Source organism: Schistocerca gregaria, chromosome X, assembly GCF_023897955.1.
Source record: "Schistocerca gregaria isolate iqSchGreg1 chromosome X, iqSchGreg1.2, whole genome shotgun sequence".
NCBI lineage: Eukaryota > Metazoa > Arthropoda > Insecta > Orthoptera > Acrididae > Schistocerca > Schistocerca gregaria.
The window spans coordinates 832,603,572-832,628,113 of NC_064931.1; the positions used below are offsets into that span (position 1 = coordinate 832,603,572).

The window sequence follows — 24,542 nt, forward strand, 5'->3', positions numbered from 1 at the left end:
AGCCACTCCCAGGAGCAATTCCCAAATCGGCAGTTAATTCAAACTTCCAAACCACATTCTTCAACCCCAGTCCAGAAGGAAGACCTCTCCTTATTTCTTTAATATGTCGATACTTGTGAAGAGTGGCACTACTATTGCTGTTGTTTTGATAAAACAGCTTTATAAGTAAAGCCCTGCTCAGCATCTCCATACCCATGTTGACTGACTGCAACTGTAATGCACATTGGTGCTTGTGTTTCAGCACTATGTTGTCATACCAGTACCAGTGCCTAACAGCAAGAAACGACACTAACACTAATAATGCAAATCCTGCAGTGCACAGTATGAACATCATTCCTATAAAGTTGGGTGCCGATATGGTAAGCAGTTTTCCATCTACAATGGCTCAAGTAGAGAAAGTTTAATTGTAGCCACACTATACACAAACTTGTGAATTATTTCTTATGTTGTCAATGCTGGGTTTTTGGTTAAGTTACAAGAGACCTATTTCCATACTTTTCCCACACAATCTACATATTTTACCCATCATATGAACCTCTAACTCATCAACAAATAACAGTGGGGTCCTTGTGGAATAATGCCTTGAATGTTGCAGAAATGATTATGGACTAAAGTAATAGTTATAACAATAATAATAAGGCAACAGAATTTGTTTAGCATAAATTTCATTCTAATTTATACTTCCCTGTTTAGTTTTGGGATTAGCAACAATGTGTGCCAGCTAATGACAAAACAATATTTGGCTTTGGTGCATCACATATGAAAGGGTAACAAATCTGATGTACTTGCATACCAACTGACTCACCTTGCTAAGGCAGGGGCTCAAATCTTTTAAGAATTGCACTAAATCCTCCATTGTCTCAATGACTTCTGCTACAGCCAGATAATCCAGCACTCTCTTGCATTCTCTAATGATCTTGCGAACCTCTGATTCATCAAAACACAGCAAGAGAGCTGATGTACCTTGCAGAATGCCACGAGAACCTTCAATCAATTTCTTTCTGCAAAAACATTTGTACCAAATGATTAAAATGAATAAACAATAACAAAACAATAAAAATCATATACACAGTAAATTTGGTTGCACTTTTACGGGAAATTTTCCATCTTGTTCTTGCTCTGGTACATACAAGACTGCAACTTCAGTAAAGATCAAAGACATATTGATGCTGGGGTTACATTTACTTTGAGGTGATCAGAAATTAACAGCAACCAAAGTTTCCCCACCATAGTGATTTATTTTGCCATAACAAATTTTGGCAACAGATTTTCAGATGGCAGTATAAATTAGATTAAACTATAAAAGTTTTCACAGAATTGTCCACATAAGCAAAAAGCCTTTTCTCCACATCACAAGGAATCACAGTGCTGGACTGAAGATGAAATTTCACCACTTCACTTACCTATATTCAATAGGCATCCACACTCAGCAACATGACGCCTCCTTTATTGTCACTGTTATAGGAAAAAGCTAATTCTGATAGCCCAAATAATTGTATTTGTTGTGTACATGTACTTTGTTGGAAAGACGTTAAAGCAAAGCCAATATTAGTGTGGTTATCGTGTTTGGACCCTAAAGAATATCCAGTCACATGCAACAGCCTTATAGTTTTATTTAAGTAATGCAAAGCACAAGATACACAAGACACAGTTCAAATACTTAGGGCACCTTTGCTATATGTGAAGACTATACAACATATCATTTTGCATGATCTCACAGTCACTAGTATCCAAACTAGTGACACACTAATATTTACTAAGGCCCCTCACAAAAAATACTATCAGATTTGCTGTAAAACATTCACAAATGCAGAAAAATTTTCAGCTGTCTCAAAATCTCATCAGAGTCTCTACATGACAAAGGAGTTTCACTACGACAGGTGAAATGTAACACAAAAACATACTCAAGCAGCACAGAAATGAAAGTTCTTTTAATTTAATTTAAGCCTTATTAGTAATTGTGGGTAATATGCTATATTTATAAAAGTTTCAACACCCAGAAAGAATACGTCACAAGAATCAGAAGTCAGCATGTCTGCACAGGACTGCACCAGTAAAAAGTGATCAAGACTGGAAAGAAATTATACACAAATGGACCTAGTAGCTGACCCTACTCTTCTTTTGTATAGCCAAGAAGGTCACTGTTACACCAAACTCAATCAGTGAATCATCTGCAATATTAACAACTGAGTAACTTCAAACAGGACAGAATGACTGGTCCCTTGGAAATGGTTTTCAGCTCATATGAGGCTTGATGCATGTTTGGAACCGTTGGATGTACTATGTGAGACAATTTGTGGTACCATTAGGTACAACATGAAATATTTACTCCTACATATTGAGGCCAATCCAACAGCAACAGATTTTAATAGCCTGAAACACTGCATTCATTCAAATAACTCGTATCATATCACTTCACCCCCCCCCCCCCCCTCCCAAATACCCCAGGCGGGCAACACGGCAACCACAAGCAGCAAATTTTGTACATGTCCTCATTTAGCAATGATGGAGTGCCAGTGATTTTCTGAAATGATGCATATTTTCCTGACATTTCAAGTTTTCAAATATATGTGAGATGTTTAGTGTGCAATTTGTTTGTTGCAGCCATCCTTCAACCTATATTTATGCTTTATGTAATTTGTAAACAGACTGCACCATGGGAGATTCCTGCGTAATATATCCAAGTAGTCCTTGAATTAATGCTGAGATATTTAAACATGCTGTTTGAAGTGTGTGAATATTTACATCACACTAAATTCACAGTCACAGATCTTGTAGGCTCACAGTTCTGTAATTCTGGGTATTTTCACGACTCTAATCCATTGTGTAAAGTCCATTTCAGTAACATGCATCCTTCTTCGTATGTAATTTTTACAAATGGCAGTTTGCCTAACCAATTTTTGTGAAAGGACACTGATCTGTGGCACTTTCAAACATAAACTATAGTAGAAGTCCTCTTCAAATAAAGACATTGTGAAATATCACTGGGTTTTTGGCACTGTATACTGAGTTCTGAATCACAGAATCCTTCTAAACAACAATAACAATGGTAAAAATACACAAAACCGTCCAAAAGGATATTCTGAACCCGAAACTGTTCAATGTCAGAAATGGGTGCAGTAATGCAGGCCACTGTGAAGGCAAATTAGTGTATTATTTCAAAGTATGGCCTGGAAGATGTTTTTCCATCTACTCATGATTGAATGCATTGGAAATAGTTCCTTAGAACTGAAACCTGTTGTGTTGGTAGCAACCACTGGAATGTTATTTGCCAAGGAGTGTATGATGAGCTACATGGTTTCTAATGTTGTTTACAAGTGTAATAGACATAGGATCTCTACTGAATTGGAACAGTGATATAGAACACATTTTGAAATATGAGAGGCTGGAGCTGTACTGTGAGAAACACATATGACATTTCAATATTTTTGCATGAAATAAGTTGATGCATATCTTTTGACTGAAGCAAATTAAAGTCACCCTTTCTCTGTTTTTACTTAATTTCAGTGAGTATATAGCATTCCCTTAATGTAATCAGACATCTGTGTATTAAAAAGAAAAAAATTTCTGAATTCTGTGGTCCATATCTCATGAAGAAACAGACTCCACAGCTATATAGATAGCTCAGCATGTCTGTCTGAGTGTAGTAACCTGAACAGCTCTTTGAAAATCAGTGCACACTCCACTGCAGAGTGAAAATTCATTCTGAGAATACCCTAAGCTGTGGCTAAGCCATGTCCCTGTCACATCTTTTTTATTTCTTCTCCCTGAGCTCACTCCCAATTCCCTTTACAAATATCCCTCTGGTTCCTTCAGTGCTTGGTCCAAGACACATACAGGTAAAATATCCTCCAGGTTCATTCAATAAAAACTTAATAATGGAACATGATACAAACTAACTAGCAAAATATTCCAAAGACAGCAGATGCTGACAAAATGAGAAAACTGGTAGAAGCTGACCCTGGGAAAGATCAGTTTGGGTTCTGGAGGACTGTATGAACACGACTTAGTTTAGAAGATAGGTTCAAGAAAGGCAAACCTATTTTTATACCATTCACAGATATGAGAAAGCTTTTGCCAATAGAGACTGAACTATACTCCTCGAAATTCTGATGGTAAGAAGGATAAAATACAGGGAGTGAAAGTTTATTTACAACTTGTACAGAAACCAAACTGTGGCTGTAAGAACTGAACAACATGAAAGAAAAGCAACAGTTAAGAAGGGTGTGAAACAGGGTTGTAGCATATTTCCTTCTTCTTCTTCTTCTTCTTCTTCCTCCTCCTCCCCCCCCTCCCCCCCCCCCCCTCCCTCTTTTCGAGCACTGCAGTGCATGAAGGGCCCAGATCTTGTCAACCATCAGTCTCCTCCAATCCTCTCTTGACTTTTCCAGCCTTCTCTAGTTCTATACATCCAATCGTCGCAATCTCAGCCTCGCCACAAAGTGGCTACCCTCTGGCTTTACAGTTATCACATTCTTTGGAACTCATTGTTCTTCCCTCCTCAACACAATATCTAACCACTGTAACATTTGTGCCTTCACATCTACATTGATTGATGGACTCTTATAAAGTTCATACAATTCTGCATAAGTACTAATTCTACTAGCACCATTTTCATACACTGCCCCATATATCTTGCATGTTACTTAGTGTTCCCATTCATTCAAGGTTATTTTTGCCCTCTTGTGTTACCTGTCCACTTTTTGGACCCACATGTAACAAATGGTTTTATAATTTTTTATAAACTGTCATCTTCAGCTGACTTGAAATGTTGGGGGATCGCAACACATTAAGGAAGCTGTAATAGCACCTGTTACGTGCAGCTATTCTTGCCTTTATCTCTGTTGGTACCACATTATCTTCAATAAGCATTCCTCTCAACTGATTTACTCTTTCCAACCCGTCAAACTGCTGAACTCCTCTCCCCCTTTTTTTGTTTCTGATGCTAATTGTATACTTTGTAATTTCCTTACTTATGACCAAGCCAAGTGCAGCTCCTTCGTATTCCAAAACTATATAGTTTTCCAGCAAATATTCTCTATTTCCCTATGTCATCTGCAAATGTCATATTCTGAATTGTCGTGATGAAAATAGTACCACATGTTTAGCTTGGCAGCTTTTGCATGACAGCCTCCAGAGCCAAGTTATGTATGTCAGTGATCCAGACTTTACCTACTTAAATTCTTGAAATATTGGAATATTTGCTATTAGCTTCTGAGGTATCCTCTGCTTCTGTAACAACTTGAAATGACCATTTCTACTGGCACCGATATAAACTGTTGTAAAATCCACATAAATTGAGAACCATTATACTGTACTCATAACACTTTTCTATTATTAATCTAAGGGGCCAAATCTGACCTATTGTTGCTCTTTCCTTTCTGAAACCACACTGGTATTCCCCAATCATGGCTTCTTCATATGGTCGTAGTTTCTTGTTCAGTATCTTAGCCAGTAATTTGAAGGCAGCATGCACCTGAGCTATTCCTTTATGGTTAATGGAATTTGTTCTATCATCCTTCTCATTTTTTTCACTTCTCTATATTTTCTGAACCACTTCACGCATTTTCTTTATCTCTATGTCACCATATCTGAAAATTTCACTTGGTATCTTATCTTCCCTACAGCTTTGCAGTTTCTCATCTCCTTAACAGCTACAATCACTTCTTCGAACATTGGTTCCTCCTCATCATCACTGCCACCAGCTTGCTCCATCTGCTCCTCTTCTTCAAATTCCTGAATTTCCCTAGATTCCAATAATTCTTTAAAATATACTTTCCATTTTTCTATGGTTTTAGTTTCATCACCATTCAACTTCTCTTTTTTATCCCTGTATATCATTGACTGGGACTGCAATCCCTGTTTTCTCTCTTTTATTCCCTTAAACATTTTTCTAACATCCTTTTCACTTCTACATTTCTTTGTGCATTTCAATCCATTCTTCTCAAATTCACTCTTTTTTCCTTCTGCAAATAATTTTTGCTTTCCATATCATTTCTTCATAATTTTGTCAAGCCAGTGTACATCACTAGAGCATCTTCTTCCTTGCACTATTTTGTTCCTCAATAGCTCTTCTCACGGTTATCATCATGCCACTCACTTTGTCTTACTCTGTTTTCCAGTTCCAGCTTGACTCCCATCACCTGCTGTATTCTTCTTTCCATTACTTACCACTGCTCTTCAGGCCTAGCTTGCTCTTCAATGAAAATCACTCTCATCCCTTCATCCATTTCTCTTTGAAATTCTGCCTTTTCCTTCTCACTGGCGATGATTGGGTCTACATTATACTTCTTATTCATTTCTACATGATTAAAGAGTTTTTATATCCTCTGCTTATACTTGACAATCACAATATAGTGGTCAGAATCTACATCAGCCCACCTCCACACCTGAAGACCTGAGCCATGCCTTCTTTGGGTAAGTACATTATCTATCTGGTTGACAGTGTCTCCATATGGAGATCTCCACATCCCTTTATGGAGATTCTTTTGTTGGGATATGTTGTCATTTACGATACGGTTTTTGCTTACAGCAAATTCAACCAGCCTCAGTATATTGCCATTACACTCCTCATTTAGAATGTACTTTCCCACCTCGGCACTCATATCTCCTAGAATCACTTTCACACCATTTTCAATATCGCATCGTATGTGACTTCATGCTATTCATAAAAGGTTTCTTACGCTTCATCATATACTTTCTTTGTTGGTGCATAAGTGACAATTAAAATACACTCAGGCTTCATTCAATATGATCATAATACTGGAAAATGAAATTAACTAACTAACTATTCCAAACGCACAACAAAAAGACTGTCAGAACGTGAGCTTTTGGCCATCAAGGCCTTGCAAATGCAACTCACACACACATATGAGCACAATCTCTGGCTGCTGGTCTGGCCTCAGCAGCCGGAGACTGTGGTCACGTGTGTGACAGTTGCGTTTAGGTGTGTGTGTGTGTGTGTGTGTGTGTGTGTGTGTGTGTGTGTGTGTGTGTGTGTGTGTGTATTTTGTCTATTTTTGCCCAAAAGCTCACGTTCTGACAATCTTTTTGTTGTGCCTATCTGAGACTCAGCATCTCTGCTACACGGTGAGTAGCAACAACCCTTTTCATAATATTGTTACATTCCATCCTCGATTTTCCATAGTTTGATTTTAACTATTCAAAAGACAGCAGACACTGATAGAATGAGAAAAGTGGTAGAGGCTGACCAGTTCAGGTTCTGGAGAAATGTTGGAACACATGATGCAACACTGACTTCATGATTTAGTTTAGAAAACTGACGATTTTCATTTTTATTCTCAGTATGCACAACCCACTGTTTATGGCCTTAAAATTTGATTTTGCCAACTTGTAAGCCCTGTATACCAGGAAACTGGTTACATAGATTAGCTGTACCACTGCTGTAGCAAAACATTCTGTAGTCACCAAAATCCAATGTACAGGTCTCCTTCCACCTAATCTTCTTTAATGCTGCTAATCCTATTTGGTACTTTTTCAGTAGGTCTTTCAAGTTTATGAACACCTCTGCTCTATTATGACTCAGTACATTCCAAGTAGCCATGTGTCTGTTGCTTGGTCATCATCATAGAGGTAGTCCTGTTTCCACATGTGCTCGACATTTTCATGGCACAGAAGTCATCCCTGTGCATTACCACCAGGGGGCTCCCCTTCATAGACCATTGGGTGGCTGACTTTTCTGTAAGGAATGGTTCTTTACCCATTAAGGATCCCTGCTCTTCCTATACGGCATCAGGTTCCTACTGTTACCTTCCATAGGTAGGTGCCCCATTTGGATATAAAATGGAAAAATGAAAGACACCCTCACACCTCCAAACCTGGTGCCAGAACAAAATAAGAGTTGGCCATGGAAAGCTGATAGGAAACAAAACAGAAGCCTGATACAAGTGGAAGTAATGTCACACTTAGCGAGGGGTCCATGTGGCTGCCACTCCACATGCTCCCATGAAGGGAGCCCCCTAGGGGGACTACACTGTGTCTGAAGTCTCACTAACTGACCGGTGTGGTATGGGTGGCCCTACCAGGAGCATCACTCTCACTTCCATAGCTCAGTGGATCACTCAAACACAGAAACCTTATGAGGCAGGCAAAATACTCTCGGGATTCATTCAATAAGAACGTAATGATGGAACATGAGGAGGAGGAGGAGGAGGAGGAGGAGGAGGAGGAGGAGGAGGAGGAGGGGGGGAGGGGGGCAAGAAAAGGGTGCCCCACCAGCCCCTCTCTGGCGGTCAATGCAGCCAAAAAGCCCAACCTTACAGGGATGAATAGGAACCACCAATGTGGGCAAAATGTAATGCCAGGTCAGCCACTTTGGTGTTGTTTGCTAGCACCAGAGGTTGTGTGTCTGGAGGATTAAAATGTCACCTCAAAGCAGTCAAATTAGGGCAGTCTATGAGTAACTGGTGCCCCGTCAGACAGGCTCTGCATTGGCACTGAGGGGGATCCTCATTTCAGCCAAGTGTGGCCAATGTGGAGTCGACAGCGGACGGTGGACTCCCTGCAAGAAGCACACGTGAAAGAATGCCACATGGCTGTGGTCTCCTTAATTGTCCATTCTGATTTTCAGACTTCCAACAATCCATGGCGTATAAATGACTGAACGTCCAGTTCTGGGATTCCCATTTCTAGAATCAGCATCCTGGTGGCCAGCTTGGCCAACCAGTCAGCTCATTCATTTCCCAAAATCCCAACATAACTGGGAGCCAAATGAAAATGACTGACCATCCAGTTTCATGGAGGTCAGAGACAATATCCTGGATAGCTGAAACCTGTGGGTGAGGAGAGTAGCATTGGGCTACAGCCTGAAGGCTGCTAAGGGAGCCACTACAGATTAGGATACTCTTGCCAGTGCATGAACGAACATGGCTAAGGGCTAGTTTAATGGCCATCAATTCAGCACTGAATACAACCCTGTGATTTGGCAGAAAGAGGAGTTCACAGCAGCGTGCATGTACATATGCAAACCCTGTTTTCCATTGACGTCTCAAGGACAGTCAAGAACCGATGGCAAAAAATTGTGAATTCAGTGGAATCTTTTGGACCAAACAATACTTTGAGATACATCCACAAGCCATGGGGGGGTTGGGTTGTTTGGGTGAGGAGACCAGACAGCAATGTCATCGGTCTCATCGGATTAGGGAAGGATGGGGAAGGATGTCGGCCATGCCCTTTCAAAGGAACCATCCTGGCATTTGCCTGGAGCGATTTAGGGAAATCACAGAAAACCTAAATCAGGATAGCCGGACGTGGGATTGAACCGTCGTCCTCCCAAATGCAAACCCAGTGTGGTAACCACTGTGCCACACAAGCCATGGAGGCAGAACAGAAGCCACAGTGGAGTAGTGTATGTGCTTGGATCTGACGGGCACCCAACAGTGAGGTCATCAGTGCCCTTACACTTATGAAAACAAACAAATGTGAAGATGAACTAAAAGTGTTGTACACGCATGCACTCAAAATGACCACACAGTCACTCTGCACCTCATGCACTGTCACACATACTAAAACCAGTTAGGAGGGAAGAGAGCTAATCAAACAGTTAAAATACAGAGAAAACAAAACACAGAAGAACTAAAAGAAAAGCACAGGGAAATATGACTGGCTGACCACTTACAAAAAACTAGGGTGAGCCAGCCACCCTTTGACAAATTAAGAGCATCTCCCTAAAATCTTGCTAAAAATGTTGGAAAGTTCACAAAACTTTAAAACCTTAACCTTATTTGTTTGATCATTATGTAAAATAGATGGCAGACCCACCGGCAAATTCGCTGCAGTCCGTTGGTTGGCAAGTAAAATGGAGTCTAATAAAATGTGTTGCACCATGATCTGGATGCCACAAGAACCAAACACTGGAGGGTCCTCTCACCGGAGTAAGAATCCACGTGTTATATGGCTGTGGGCTACACGAAGGCGACTAAGGAGGACCTCATCCCGCTGACTTTGCTGGAAGGAAATACTCCATGACCAAGTTATGAGCTTGATGACACAGAGCTTGTTATTGGTCACTGCCAGCCACTCGTCTTCCCATCGACACACGACTCTGTACCCCAACAAAGAGGTGATAGCATGCAGGGGGATAGCACACTGAAATACTAGAGGATCACAACACCCTTCCTTAGCTGCTTGATCCGCCCTTTCATTCCCTGCAGTTCCAATGTGCCCAGGTATCCAGCAGAAAGACACCTCCTTTCCCAGTCATTGTAGTTGTAGGAGGGCATCCTGGATATTCTGGGTTACTGTATCTGCTGACTACAAATATTGGAGAAAGTAAAGGGCACTCAGAGAATCTGAGCAGACGAGAAATTTAACACCAGGAGAACATCTCATCTGCTCCAATGCTCGCAAGATTGCATATAATTCTGTGCCGAAGACAGTAAATTCTGGAGGCAGTCTGACCTTGAGGACATGATCTGGGGAAATAACAGAGCAACCAAGAGAGTTCCCTTGCTTAGACCCATCCGTAAAAACAGCTATATGATCGTGGTACTCAGATAACATATCAGAGAATACTGCATTAAAAATGGAAGCAGGAGTGCTCTCTCTCCTGTACCGCACCAAATCTAAAATCACTCTGGGCCTCTCCAGTAACCAGAGCAGCAGACAGTTGAAATCCTGGGTTTTTGGGTTGTACTGGCTCCACATCAAGTGACTCTTGCACACGTTGCCTGCATATCTCAAATGGTATTGTGTCTTGTGGACAGCTGGAAAAAAGGCATTCCGGAGTTGGACGAGCAACAGTATGGTGTGTGGGTGACGTTGGAGCTACAACAAACTTACACACCTGACACACCACGAGGAGCTGGTATCAGATGGTACGTGGTGGTTCCCCCACCTCAACACAGATACTAGGTATGGGACTGGTCCGAAAAGCACCCGTGGCCAGCTGAATCCCCTCATGATGGACAGTGTCAGTGGTCCGCAAGTAAGAGGGTCTCCCTGACCCATACACCATGCAACCATAGACCAGCTGTGAATGCACAGAAGTCCGATACAACTGAAGGAGATGCACCCTGTCTGCTCCCCAAGACCTGTGGTTAATGCACTTGATGATGTTCAGCACCTTCAGGGTTCTGGCTTTCAGGTCTCTTAGGTGTGGTAACTACGAGAATCGGGAGTCAAAAATGAGGCCAAGGAACCGCACTGTGTCTCTAAAATGTAGGATGGTGTCCCCCATATTCCAGGCAGCCAAATTAAAAAAACAAAGAGAACGGCTAAATGAACACACATGCACTTATCTGCAGAAAACTGGAAACCCATCTTTGCAGCCCACTCCTCTAACATCCGCACTGTAAGTTGCAACTGACGGATCACCATTGCAACATTGGAGGAGGAACAGAAAACATCAAAATCATCTACACATAAGGAGCACTGTACAGGACTCCTTATCGTAGATGTGATGCTGTTGATGGATATGGCAAAGAGGGTAACACTTAAAACTCTGACCTGAGGAACACCATTCTCCTGCTCAAATTAATCAGACAGATTGTCACCAACTTAAGTCCTAAAAAACTGCTGGGACAGGAAAGACCATATGAGGATGGGGAGGTAGTCACGAAAGCCCCATTGATGCAGCTGTGTGAGAATACAGTGTCTAAAGTAGTACTGTATGACTTACTTATATCAAAGAATATGCTGATATAGTGTTGCTTATGGAAGAAAGCCTGTTGAATAGCTGCCTCTAGGAGGGTCAGATTGTCGACAGTGGACCTAAATCTTCGGAATCCACACTGAGAGCAGCTAAGGAGTTGCCTGGTCTCTAACAACCAGACCAGACAATGATTAACCATTTGCTCCAGGCTCATTAAGACGACACTCCGGTAACCACTGGGACATGAACAGTCCTTTCTTGTTTTGAAGAGAGGGATCAGAATTGCCTTCCTCCATGAGTTGGGGAAGTTGCCTGTCCACTGTACTAGACTAAAACATTCAAAGAGGATTTCCCTTATGCCGCTCGCAAATGTTGAAGCATGCACAGAGGAAGACTGCACTGTAGTTCCTTCTCTAGATTGTCGCACAGTTGACAAAATGGTAGATATCGAAATAGATGACAGAGGGATAGAGAAACAATTAAAGTCGCTCAAAAGAGGAAAGGCCGCTGGTCCTGATGGAATACCAGTTCGATTTTACACAGAGTACGCGAAGGAGCTTGCCCCCCTTCTTGCAGCGGTGTACCGTAGGTCTCTAGAAGAGCGAAGCGTTCCAAAGGATTGGAAAAGGGCACAGGTAATCCCCGTTTTCAAGAAGGGACATCGAACAGATGTGCAGAACTATAGACCTATATCTCTAACGTCGATCAGTTGTAGAATTTTGGAACACGTATTATGTTCGAGTATAATGTCTTTTCTGGAGACTAGAAATCTACTCTGTAGGAATCAGCATGGGTTTCGAAAAAGACGGTCGTGTGAAACCCAGCTCGCGCTGTTCGTCCACGAGACTCAGAGGGCCTTAGATACGGGTTCACAGGTAGATGCCGTGTTTCTTGACTTCCGCAAGGCGTTTGACACAGTTCCCCACAGTCGTTTAATGAACAAAGTAAGAGCATATGGACTATCATATCAATTGTGTGATTGGATTGAGGAGTTCCTAGATAACAGAACGCAGCATGTCATTCTCAATGGAGAGAAGTCTTCCGAAGTAAGAGTGATTTCAGGTGTGCCGCAGGGGAGTGTCATAGGACCGTTGCTATTCACAATATACATAAATGACCTGGTGGATGACATCAGAAGTTCACTGAGCCTTTTTGCAGATGATGCTGTGGTGTATCGAGAGGTTGCAACAATGGAAAATTGTACTGAAATGCAGGAGGATCTGCAGCGAATTGACGCATGGTGCACGGAATGGCAATTGAATCTCAATGTAGACAAGTGTAATGTGATGCGAATACATAGAAAGATAGGTCCCTTATCATTTAGCTACAAAGTAGCAGGTCAGCAACTGGAAGCAGTTAATTCCATAAATTATCTGGGAGTACTCATTAGGAGTGATTTAAAATGGAATGATCATATAAAGTTGATCGTCGGTAAAGCAGATGCCAGACTGAGATTCATTGGAAGAATCCTAAGGAAATGCAATCCGACAACAAAGGAAGTAGGTTACAGTACGCTTGTTCGCCCAATGCTTGAATACTGCAAACAGGTAGGGTTGATAGAAGAGATAGAGAAGATCCAACAGAGAGCAGCGCGCTTCGTTACAGGATCATTTAGTAATTGCGAAAGCGTTACGGAGATGGTAGATAAACTCCAGTGGAAGACTCTGCAGGAGAGACGCTCAGTAGCTCGGTACGGGCTTTTGTTAAAGTTTCGAGAACATACCTTCACCGAAGAGTCAAGCAGTATATTGCTCCCTCCTACGTATATCTCGCGAAGAGACCATGAGGATAAAATCAGAGAGATTAGAGCCCACACAGAAGCATACTGACAATCCTTCTTTCCACGTACAATACGAAACTGGAATAGAAGGGAGAACCGATAGAGGTACTCAGGGTACCCTCCGCCACACACCGTCAGGTGGCTTGCGGAGTATGGATGTAGATGAAGATGTAGATGCAGTATTGGATTTGGTCGTGACTGGGTGCTGTGTTATGAATCTCAGTCAGTGCTGATTTGAGCTCCGACATGGTGAAAGGGGAGTTGTAGCCCTCAAAACTGTTGGACCTGAAGTCCAACTTTTCCCTATCTAGTCGGACAATAGCAATGAAATGCCGGATCCTGACTTGCATTGGCTGTAGTTTGTGCAAAATGTTTGACCAGCGTCTGAGCAGTATCTCTATGTGTTGTTTGGAGGCACACCTGTTTCAGCACTGCTGCTATCATTAAACAGCTGTGGTTACTGGAAATCCTCCGGATGGCTTTCCATACTTTTGTAGAAGAAGTGGAGTGATTGATGGAGTCCAGGAACACTTGCCATGGCGATTTCTTACTCTCCCTAATGACGCGCCGAGCCTTGGCCCTTGCGACTCAAAAGGACCTACGGTTGTCTGCTGTCGGTCAGCATTTAAAATGTCGAAGAGCCGCATGCCTTTCCCGAATCGCTGAATGGCACACACCTGTCCACCAAGGTGCTAGTCGAAGATGACCTGAGGACTATGTGATGGAGAGATCAGCGACATGATGGATCACTCAATATGGACCACCCATCCTTGAGTGCTGTCGCAGTGTTCAAACACAGCTAACTGGCTGAAACTCATCCGTTAGCCCTGCTGACTATCCATTTTGGGTTCAGGTGGTGAGCAATTTAGTAGGTGAAGGTGCATTGGAAAGTGATCACTGGAATGAATGTCATCAATGACCTCTCACTGAACAGAGTCAGCGAGGGCAGGAGAACAGAAAGAGACATTGATGGCTGAGAATAAACCAGCAGCAGTAGAGAAATGTGTGGGGATACCTGTGCTGAGGATGCATTACAGCTCATGAGATGTCATCAGGCCCTCCAAAACCCAGCCCCAAGGGCACGTATTGGTCAAGCCCTACAGGACATGATGGGCATTGAAGTCTTCCAGGAGGAGGAATGGTCACAGGAGTCATGTGATAACGTCCGTGAGAGCCTCAGAGTATAGTGCATCTTGTGGAGGTAAATACAGTGCGCAAACAGTGATCCTTTGACACACATCGATTTGAAGTGCAACTGCTAACAGGTCATAGCCAAGGGGAGAGCAGAGGAGTAGTGCACATTAGTGACACACACTGTGACACCTCCCTTGGCCCTTTCCCTCAATAGGTCATCCTTGAGGGTTAGTGTACATCCCTGGAGCACGGGGACATCTTTATCTTTAAAATGTGTTTCTTGTAAACAAAAGCACAAGGGATGTCTCTGTGCTAGGAGTTTCAGTTCCTAAACGAGTCCTGAACCCATTCATGTTCCATTGTAGTATGGAAGCCATCTCATCAGTGTGGTTTTAATTTACTCCTATCTTTGCATTGGGGAGGTGAAGCACTTGAAGAGTGAGGGGGAGTGGAGGGGCTGCCTGGATCCAAGGCATCTAACTCCATGATATCCTCTTCATCAGTCAGATGGGAAAGAATAATGTCTGATAGTGGTTGGGACAGCTTTTGACCTGAACATTGTCAGCCTTTCCCTGCACCCCATCCCTTCGAGGATGAGGGGGAAAGGGGGGCTTTGAGAGACATTATACTTTTCTTGTACCTTCTGGATGCTCACTGCTGAACTGTTGTTTGTCTTTCTTGGTACAGCTGCTGGGCTTTGTCCTTACTCTTTTTCCCTTGGCATGTACATGTGCAAGTACAGGTGCTTGTGGTGGATACAGGCACACTAGGCGTCACCTGTGTCGAAGAGTCTGCATTGGGAATAGGCTTCTGCACCATGGAAGAGTATGAGGTGGCAAAGACAATGGGTTTCATAGCCTTATATTCTTTTTTGACTTCAGCACTGGGGATCCATTTGGCCACTTTTATCTCCTGTATTTTGCGTTATTCAGCAAAAACAGGGCAGTCTCAACTCCAGACTTGAGGGTTTCGAGAGCAGTTGATGCAGATCACAAGAGACGGGCAGTCAGTACCAGTGTAATGAGCAGCTTTTCTGCAGTACCCGCACATCACTTCACCTCCACAAATCATGGTTGTATGGCCAAAACACTGGCATTTATAGCATCGCATAGTGTTTGGAATGTAAGGCTGAACATTAAGTCAAAGGAACCCCATCATAAGATGTTCACGCAGTGTGGGAGAATTGAATGTGACAATGAAAGTGGCAATCTTTTCAGTTGCCCCATCATTCCTGCGAGTTCGTTGCTTCACATCGACTATTCCCTGGGATGCCCTTCAGTTCTGCTATGTCCATGTCCGTGATATCTTGGCATGTGACAACGCCCTTACTGCAATTGAGAGAGGTGTGCATCTCAACAATATCATCATCACCCAGTTTATGCGATTTCTTAAGAAAGTCTACCTGCTTTGAGCAGTTAGTTTCAACCAACAATGAACCATTACACAATCGTTTTATAGATTTGAATGTTCCAGCAAGGCCTTCCAAAACCTTATGGATATAAAAGTGGGACAATTTTTCAAATGTTACCTCATTCCTCTTTATCACCACAAAAACATTGTTATTCATGACTTCATGAGCCCTGTTGCTGCAATCCAAAGTATTCTTATTATTAGTAGAACGAACCTCTCTCATTCTTTTGGATGAATAGGTGTGAATACTCCTATGTGGTACACCCTTCCCGATGGGAGGAGAAGATGATTTCAAGGGTTCCATCTAGGTCCCACGAGCAGCTACAGAAATAAGGGTCCACTCTGACAGCGCTGCATGCCTGAGTAAGCCTTATACAACTGTGGTGCGGCAGATTCTACATCTACAGCTACATCTACATGACTACTCTGCAATTCACATTTAAGTTCTTGGCAGAGGGTTCATCAAACCACAATCATACTATCTCTCTATCATTCCACTCCCGAACAGCGCGCAGGAAAAATGAACACCTAAACCTTTCTGTTCGAGCTCTGATTTGTCTTATTTTATTTTGATGATTATTCCTACCTATGTAGGCTGGATTCAACAAAATATTTTCGCATTCAGAAGAGAAAGTTGGTGACTGAAATTTCGTAAATAGATCTCGCCGCGACAAAAAACGTCTTTGCTTTAATGACTTCCATCCCAACTCGCATATCATATCTACCACACGCTCTCCCCTATTACGTGATAATACAAAACGAGCTGCCCTTTTTTGCACCCTTTCAATGTCCTCCCTCAATCCCACCTGGTAAGGACCCCACATTGCGCAGGAATATTCTAATGGAGGACGAACGAGTGTAGTGTAAGCTGTCTCTTTAGTGGACTTGTTACATCTTCTATCTTCTAAGTGTCCTGCCAATGAAACACAACCTTTGGCTCGCCTTCCCCACAATATTATCTATGTGGTCTTTCCAACTGAAGTTGTTCGTGATTTTAACAGCCAGGTACTTAGTTGAATTGACAGCCTTGAGAAGTGTACTATTTATCAAGCAATCAAATTCCAGCGGATTTCTTTTGAAACTCATGTGGATTACCTCACACTTTTCGTTATTTAGCGTCAACTGCCACCTGCCACACCATACAGCAATCTTTTCTAAATCGCTTTGCAACTGATACTGGTCTTCGGATGACCTTACTAGACGGTAAATTACAGCATCACCTGTGAACAACCTAAGAGAACTGCTCAGATTGTCACCCAGGTTATTTATATAGATCAGGAACAGCAGAGGTCCCAGGACGCTTCTCTGAGGAACACCTGATATCACTTCAGTTTTACTCGATGATTTGCCATCTATTACTACGAACTGCAACCTTCCTGACAGGAAATCACAAATCCAGTCGCACAACTGAGACGATACCCCATAGGCCCGCAGCTTGATTAGAAGTCGCTTGTGAGGATTCCCCAGAGGTTGCCCACTAACGACTGTTCCACCTCAATAGCCATACATTCCATCAGCCCACAGCACACCTCGAGATTGAGTTTTCTTTTTTAAGTAAAGGTTTATCTCGTCCTCAAATCTGGGCAGTCAAGCCAATATCCCCATTCCCTGAGACACACAACATTCCACTGCCACACGGTGGTTGCTGAAGTATGCCCAGAGCTTACAGTGGAGGGGGATTGGTGGCACTTACCAGTCCCCAGCTCAGGAACCCCAGGGTTGTCAAGCCTGTACGCAGCACATCAATGCTGAGCCCCTGAAGGCGGTAGTGGAGGAAGTTACAGTTCTGAACAGAGACACTGCAGGCCTGCAGCAACAATAAACCCAGTTCTGAGTTGCTGTTGTGAAAGATGGAGCTCCCTTCCAGAGAAAAGGACACAGTAATTGGGATATTCACGGAAGCTACAAATGCATGTAGTGTAATTCAGTAGCTGCTGTTGGTGTCTGATAGGTAACAGAGGGACTCTAGCCTTGACTAGTAGATTCTTCACAGGACTACTTCGGAAGGCTCCTGTCATAAGTCAGACCCCATAATGATGAATGAGGGCTAGTACCCACATGTTGAGTGTGATGCTGAACCATACACAAGACAGAATTAGGGCTTTGCAGAGCCGCAAAAAGATAGAGCAATCTGCACCTCAGCTAGTGTTACTGAGACAGGGAAGTGTATTTAAGTGTAACAAGCAATTTTGCTTAAGTTGGTGTAGGTGGGGAAGCCACATCATTGGGAACTGAAGACCAGTCCCATAAAGTGGTGCTTCTCAACTATAAATAGTAATTAATTGTCTAGGAAAGCTCTGGATGCTTGTGGGCGGTACGACAGTGACAGAAATGCACAACACGAGTCTTGGTGGCTGAAAACCGAAAACCATGGGTGAGAGCTCATGACTGCGACTTTCGTAGGGCATCCTGTAGACAACATTCAGCAACACCCATACTACAGGGGAGCCATAAAAAAAGCACAAATCATCGGCATATAAGGAGGGTGATACTAAAGATCCCACAGCCACTGCTAGATCGCTGATGGCTACCAGAAAGAGAGTGATGTTCGGTACGAGCCCTGCGGAAGCCCGGTTTCTTCGATATGGGTGGTACAGAGTGAAGCACCCACTTAAACCCGGAATGTATGGTGTGATAAGAAGTTCTTGACAAAAATCGAGAATGAACCTCGGAGACCCCACTCATGTAACATAGTATGGATGAGGTGACGCCATGGCATATCATAAGCCTTCTGTAGATTGAAAAATACAGTGATGAGGTGCTGACGAAGTGCAAAGGCTGTCCAGATTGTGGACTCCAGGTGAACTAAATTATCAGCAGTGGAGCGGCCTTTGCAAAAACTGCCGAGATGCAGCCAAAAGGCCTGGAGACTTAAGCAGCCAGCACAGCCACTTGCTCACCATGCATTTGAGCAACTTACAGAGAATGTCAGTAAGGCTGATTGGGCAATAACTGTCCATCCGGAGAGGGTTCTTACCTGGTTTCAGTACTGGAACTATCACGATTTCTTGCCACTGAGATGGGAACTCACCCTCGTTCCAGATCCGATTAAAGAAGGTAAGGATGCGATGACACAGACAATCCACCGAGTGACGTTTCAGAATTTGGTTGTGTATACAGTTTGGCCCTGGGATTGAATCAGGGCAATGGGCTAGAGCACTGAAGAGTTTTTATTCACTGAATGGAGCATTATATGACTCCAGGTGGTGGGTAGTAAAAGATAAGCGCATTTGTTCCACCCACTGTTTTATGAACCGAAACTTGGGGTGGTAGTTCTCACATGCAAATGCGTCAGCACAATGCTCAGCAAAATGTTCAGTGACAGCATTTTCCTCAGTATGAATGGCACCATCTAAGGAAATACTTGGTACACTTGCAAGGGACTGGAAGCTGTAGAGGCATCTAATCTTTGCCCACACTTGAGATGGAGAGGTATGTGATTCAATGGTGGAAACATACCTTTCCCAAGACTCTTCCTTTTGTCATTTTATGAGGTAGCAGACACAGGCACAGAGCTGTTTAAAGGTAATAAGGTGCTCCACTGAAGGGTGCTGCTTATAGCATTGGAGAGCCTGCCTATGATCTCCAATGGCCACAGCGATCTCTAGGCTCCATCAGGGTACAGTCTTCCGACGGGGAGATCCCGAGGAAGAAAGGATGGCTTGGTTGGCTGTCAAGAGAACAGCCATTGTATGCTAAACAGCTGCATCAATACTGCCTTGCAATGGGGAGCTTAGGGCAAGAGCAGAGGTGAAGCCATCCCATTCATGATTATGGACAACTCATCTGGGTGGGTGTTCAGGGGAGCAACACTGAGGGAGGGGCAGGAAGATTGGGAAGTGGTCATTACCACACAGGTTATCGTGGGCCCTCCAGTCAATAGATGGTTGACCAGAGCTGCAAAAGGAAAGATCAATGGTCAAGTAAGTTCCATGTGCCACTATGAAGTGTGTGGAGGTACCATAGTTCAAGAGGCAACGATCAAGCTGTGCCATTAAAGTTTCAATGTCTTTACCACAACCAGTGATCAATGTTTCACCTCACAAAGGGTTAGGGGTATTGAAGTCACCCAAGATTAGGAAAAGTAGGGGGAGCTGAGAGATTAATGCAGACAGTTCATCGTGGGATATGCCATCATCGGGAGGGAAATAAACGTTAAGATAGTAAAATCCTTACGTGCCCTTAGTCAAACAGCCACAGCCTCATAAGGTGTATCAAGAGGCACAAGGTCACTATATATAGAGTCCAGGACATATGTACAAACTCCACCTGATACCCTCTCATAGTGGGTATGATTCTTAAAATAGCCTCAGTAGCCATAAAGGGCAGGGGTCTGAGTGCTGGAAGCCGTGTTTCCTGGATGAAAATACAGAATGCAGGGTAAGTGCTAAAAAGCTGCCATAGCTTACCATTGACATAGGTCCTGTGGTACATTGCTTGGGGAGATCTGTTACCTTGAGAGCTACCAGGATCTCTACCTTCGGCACAGAAGGAGTACATGCAGAGGCCAGTGGCGTGTGGGCCACTGGAGTTTCCTTCATCTTAGAAGCATTTCTTTTTTTCCTTCTTCTCCTCAGAAGACAGGGATTGGGAAGGTTTCCCTGAATTGGTTTCAGGGACAGTCAGCAGCCTGTAGTTCCTTCAGCCATCGGCTGGTGTCTGGTTATGAACCAGTAGAAGCTGTGGAAGGGAGAACCTGAGGGACCTCTTCCTAGCTAGAGAAGCTGCAGGAATATGAGGCACTCACAGCTGGAGGATGTGAACAGGTGTCTCCAGCAGGTGGGAAGCCAATGCTTTCAAAGTGGGTGTGGTGAAAGCACCAGAAGGGCCCCCAACTGCCTGCAGAGCAGGCATTAGTGGGTGGCTCTGAGAACCCACTGTAAAAGGTGCAACAGAGGAAAGCACTGTCGACAGAGAAGCTGACAACATTGCGGCTGCAGCATAAGATTGTGTCATATGTATGGGATTAAAACACTAATACTGTATTTTGGCTTCTCGATATGAGCCTGTCCAGGTCTTATACTCCTGAATTTCTTCTTACACTTAAAAATGCAGCAGTCTGGTGAGCAGGAAGAATGGAGCTCAATGCAATTTACACAGATGGGGAGAGGGGCGCAAGGAACATTTGCATGCAACTGACACCCATAATCCCTGCAGACAGGGACAGCTTTGCAATTAGAAGACATATGTCTGAACTTCATACACTTTAAGCATCTCATACGAGGAGGAACATACGGTTTCATGTCACACCAGTAGACCATTACGTTGACTCTCTCAGGCAATGTATCAGCCTCGAAGGCCAAGATGAATGCCCTGGTAGCAACTCTGTTTTCTGTTGGCCCCCTACGGACACAACAAATGAAGTGCACTCCCCATCACTCTTAAAAGCTGGCCTGTGCCTCATGGTGAAAGATGACGCCCTGGACCATATTGAGACACTTGTGGGGAGTGACAGTTACAAGAATGACACCCAACTTTTCACAACAGAGAAGCGTTTGTAACTGGACAGGAAATGTTTTAACCAGGAGGAAACCGCTCTTCATGTTGAAGATGGTTGCAGCTTCTCTGCATTTGTCTTCAATGTGTTCGACAAAAAATAAAGGCTTTGTGGCCAAAAAAGGTGTCCCCTATGATCCTGATACAGACCACTTGTTGGGGGGAGTATTTTTCTCTTTGTCGTCTAGTCCTGTGTTCCTCCCATGACATAGCCTGGGAAGAGAACACGTTGGGATCAGATTCCGTTGCATCATACAAGGTCTTTCCATTCAAAGAAACTGCTGGGGCAATGTGACCACCAGTGGGAGAAAGTTTAAGTCAATTTATGTACGAAGTATCTGCTATGGTGTCACCCGCGCTCAAATGGGGCTGTCCCCAATGGGTGCCAATCAGTTTCAGCAATGCCTGCCTAGCCAGTAATCCATTGCTGGGAATCTACATGCCCAGTCATGACGGGCACATACTCCATGGCAAACATAGGGAGTGTGCACCAACAGTGCGATCCCAGCGTGGTCAGGAAGCTGCTAAAGTGCAGATACTTGATGATTCCCCACCAACAGGATGGCTACTGTGCAGGGTTTTGGGCAATACTATGACAACAGGAAGGAAGGGCAGAAGGATATATAGGCAGAGCGTACACCACAGTGGGCAATCTGCATGGTGCACACTTCTGTAAAATTTGGAAAAGATGGGAGGTCAAACCCAATAATTGGTCCCATATAATTGTTAATAGAAGGTGAAGGCAGTGTTGGGAGCGAAACTGGAAATCAAGATCAAAATAGTGAACCAAGTCCAAGCACGGTCCGTGGACCATCCCACGGAAAGTCAGAGAATGTAAGAGATAGCTGAAGTGCAACACAGAGAGAGGAAGTAGTGTTACAAAGGCTGGGGCCCTGCAGTAGCCGAGTATGTACTCACCAATGAGTGGTTAGTCCCCTTGGGGGGAGGATGGGAGTGTAAAGTATTCTAACTACAAATTGTGACAAGTGGTAATAAACTCAAACTGATAATTATGGTAACTACTTCTACATTACTTCTGCATTATTTGTAGAAAACCAGCTACTTTGTAAAAAGCAGCTGCTCTTCCTCCTAAAGTACTACTCAGCTTGGTTACTATCCAGTAAGTTAAACAAAGCAATTTAACTTGAGACAGACCACTACTAGGTGGCTATATAATGGCAAAAATCAGAATTATCTGATACAAATGCTGGAGCTAGGCAGATTTTACATTCCTAATGAGATTTTCTTTTATTTTGTGTTTAAATAATTAAGGAGTTTCAACTTCCTGCCTGACGTACACTGGCCACTTGTTATAGACTTTTGCACCAGAATATAAAATTCCAATCTGAACCCTAGGAACAGATGCATAGCTTATACGAAAATTATTTCTATGTGAACTGCTGAGTTCATCCTAAAACCACTCTTGTTACTAATCACAAATACTGTTACACTATCTATACATTGACATGTAAATGTAAGAAACCCTGGGTCCCTGAAGACACTTCTGTAAGATGTTCAGTTTGCAACTTTACACAACACTATTATTGCACACTTCTGTAGACTAAACACTTTTTCATCTTATTTTCCAAGGCCCTAGAAGAGTATGCTAGATTTGAGTAAATGTATGCACAGTATGCTAACAATGTTGTCTGTAGGTCAACACAGTGATTCAGGTGCCTGAGTGCACAACAGGTCCACTAATATACTTTCCAAAAACACACAATATAATGGAAAACTACCTTGCTGAGCCACTCAATGGGTCCTGCTTGAGCATAGCAGATGCTTCCTCAAGCAGTTTTGATGCACCTTCAACTCTCATCAAAGCTGCTGGCATATCTTGCTTCAGAATTGGATCATCACTGCTGTTGATTGTTTCTCGTCCAACCTGAATATTCAATGGAAAATACAACTCTTCAAATATTATACAAAATACAAAAACTTTATCAGATATTAAATAAATTTATATTATAAAACCAACAATTCCAGTTTTTTTAAAATGAATACAACAGCTTACATTATAAATCCCATTGGTCATGGACCCCTGCACACTATTATAAGTAATTACTAGGAAGCCTTACAATAAATACAGAAAATGTTTCACCAAATACAAACGTCATGAAATGAAACATACCCCTCCAGAACATTAGCAGGTGATATAAAAAAAGAAACTGTTTTTCTGCTTGTGTTTCAACTCTAGCCCATTAGTTTCAATTTTTCTGTAATGTATAGTCAGGTGCTCTCCTTTCTAACTAAAACTGTTGCTATGTAGCCTTCTTGTAAATATAATCAATAGTATAATCCATTGTCATAATCATATTTTCCCATTTTGAACTTACGTATGACTATGACTAGGCCATCTACACGGATCAGCCAAAATATTACGACCACCAATCTACTATCGATATAAACCTGTCCAGGTGATAGCACTGTCACCTGGTTAGAAATGACTGCTAGTTAAACACACGCATGGTACATGTAGTATCAGTGAGCATACTGTCTGTGTGTAGAATGGGGAAGACTTGTGATCTACCCAAGTTTAACCAATGGCAGATTGTGATGGCCTGGAGGCTAGGTACAAGCATTTCGGAAACTGTATGACTAGTTGGTGTTCAAAGAGTGCTGTGGTGAGTGTCTTCAACATATGACAATACCAAGGTGAAACCATGTGGAGACGTCACGAGGTTCGGCGACCCCCCCCCCCCCCCCCCCCCCCCCCATTGAAGAGGTTGGATGCCGTAGGCTGGGCAGACAGGTAAAACAGGACAAGTGGTGAACAGTGGCAGAATTAACATCAGACTTTAATGCTGGGCAGAATAAAAATGTGTCTGAACACACAGTGCACTTAACACTCCCAACAATGGGCCTCAGCAGCCTATGACACAAGCATGTGCCGATGTTAACACCATAACCCCGGCAGCTATGACCGAAATGGGCATGTGGTCATTGGCACTGGACTTTGATGCTGTGGAAGAGCACTGCATGGTCTGATGACTCATGATACCTTCTTCTTCATGATGGCACGGAGCTGACATCTTCCAGAGGAACAGCTCCTAGACCTGTGGGACCTGTGTGATGGAGACAAGCTGGCGACGGCTCCATTACACTCTGGGG

The 24,542-nt window shown here is 43.2% G+C and overlaps 1 protein-coding gene across 2 annotated transcripts in view; it reads right to left on the reverse strand.

The window, feature by feature from the left end:
• LOC126299339 (vinculin) overlaps positions 1-24,542 on the reverse strand; it is a gene marked incomplete in the record, with an annotated part of 267,846 nt that overhangs the window by 198,750 nt on the left and 44,554 nt on the right. For both annotated transcript variants that reach the window (XM_049991172.1, XM_049991173.1), the window contains 2 exon segments: positions 806-1,001; positions 23,171-23,316. In XM_049991172.1, coding sequence (XP_049847129.1) covers positions 806-1,001; positions 23,171-23,316 — 342 coding nt within the window.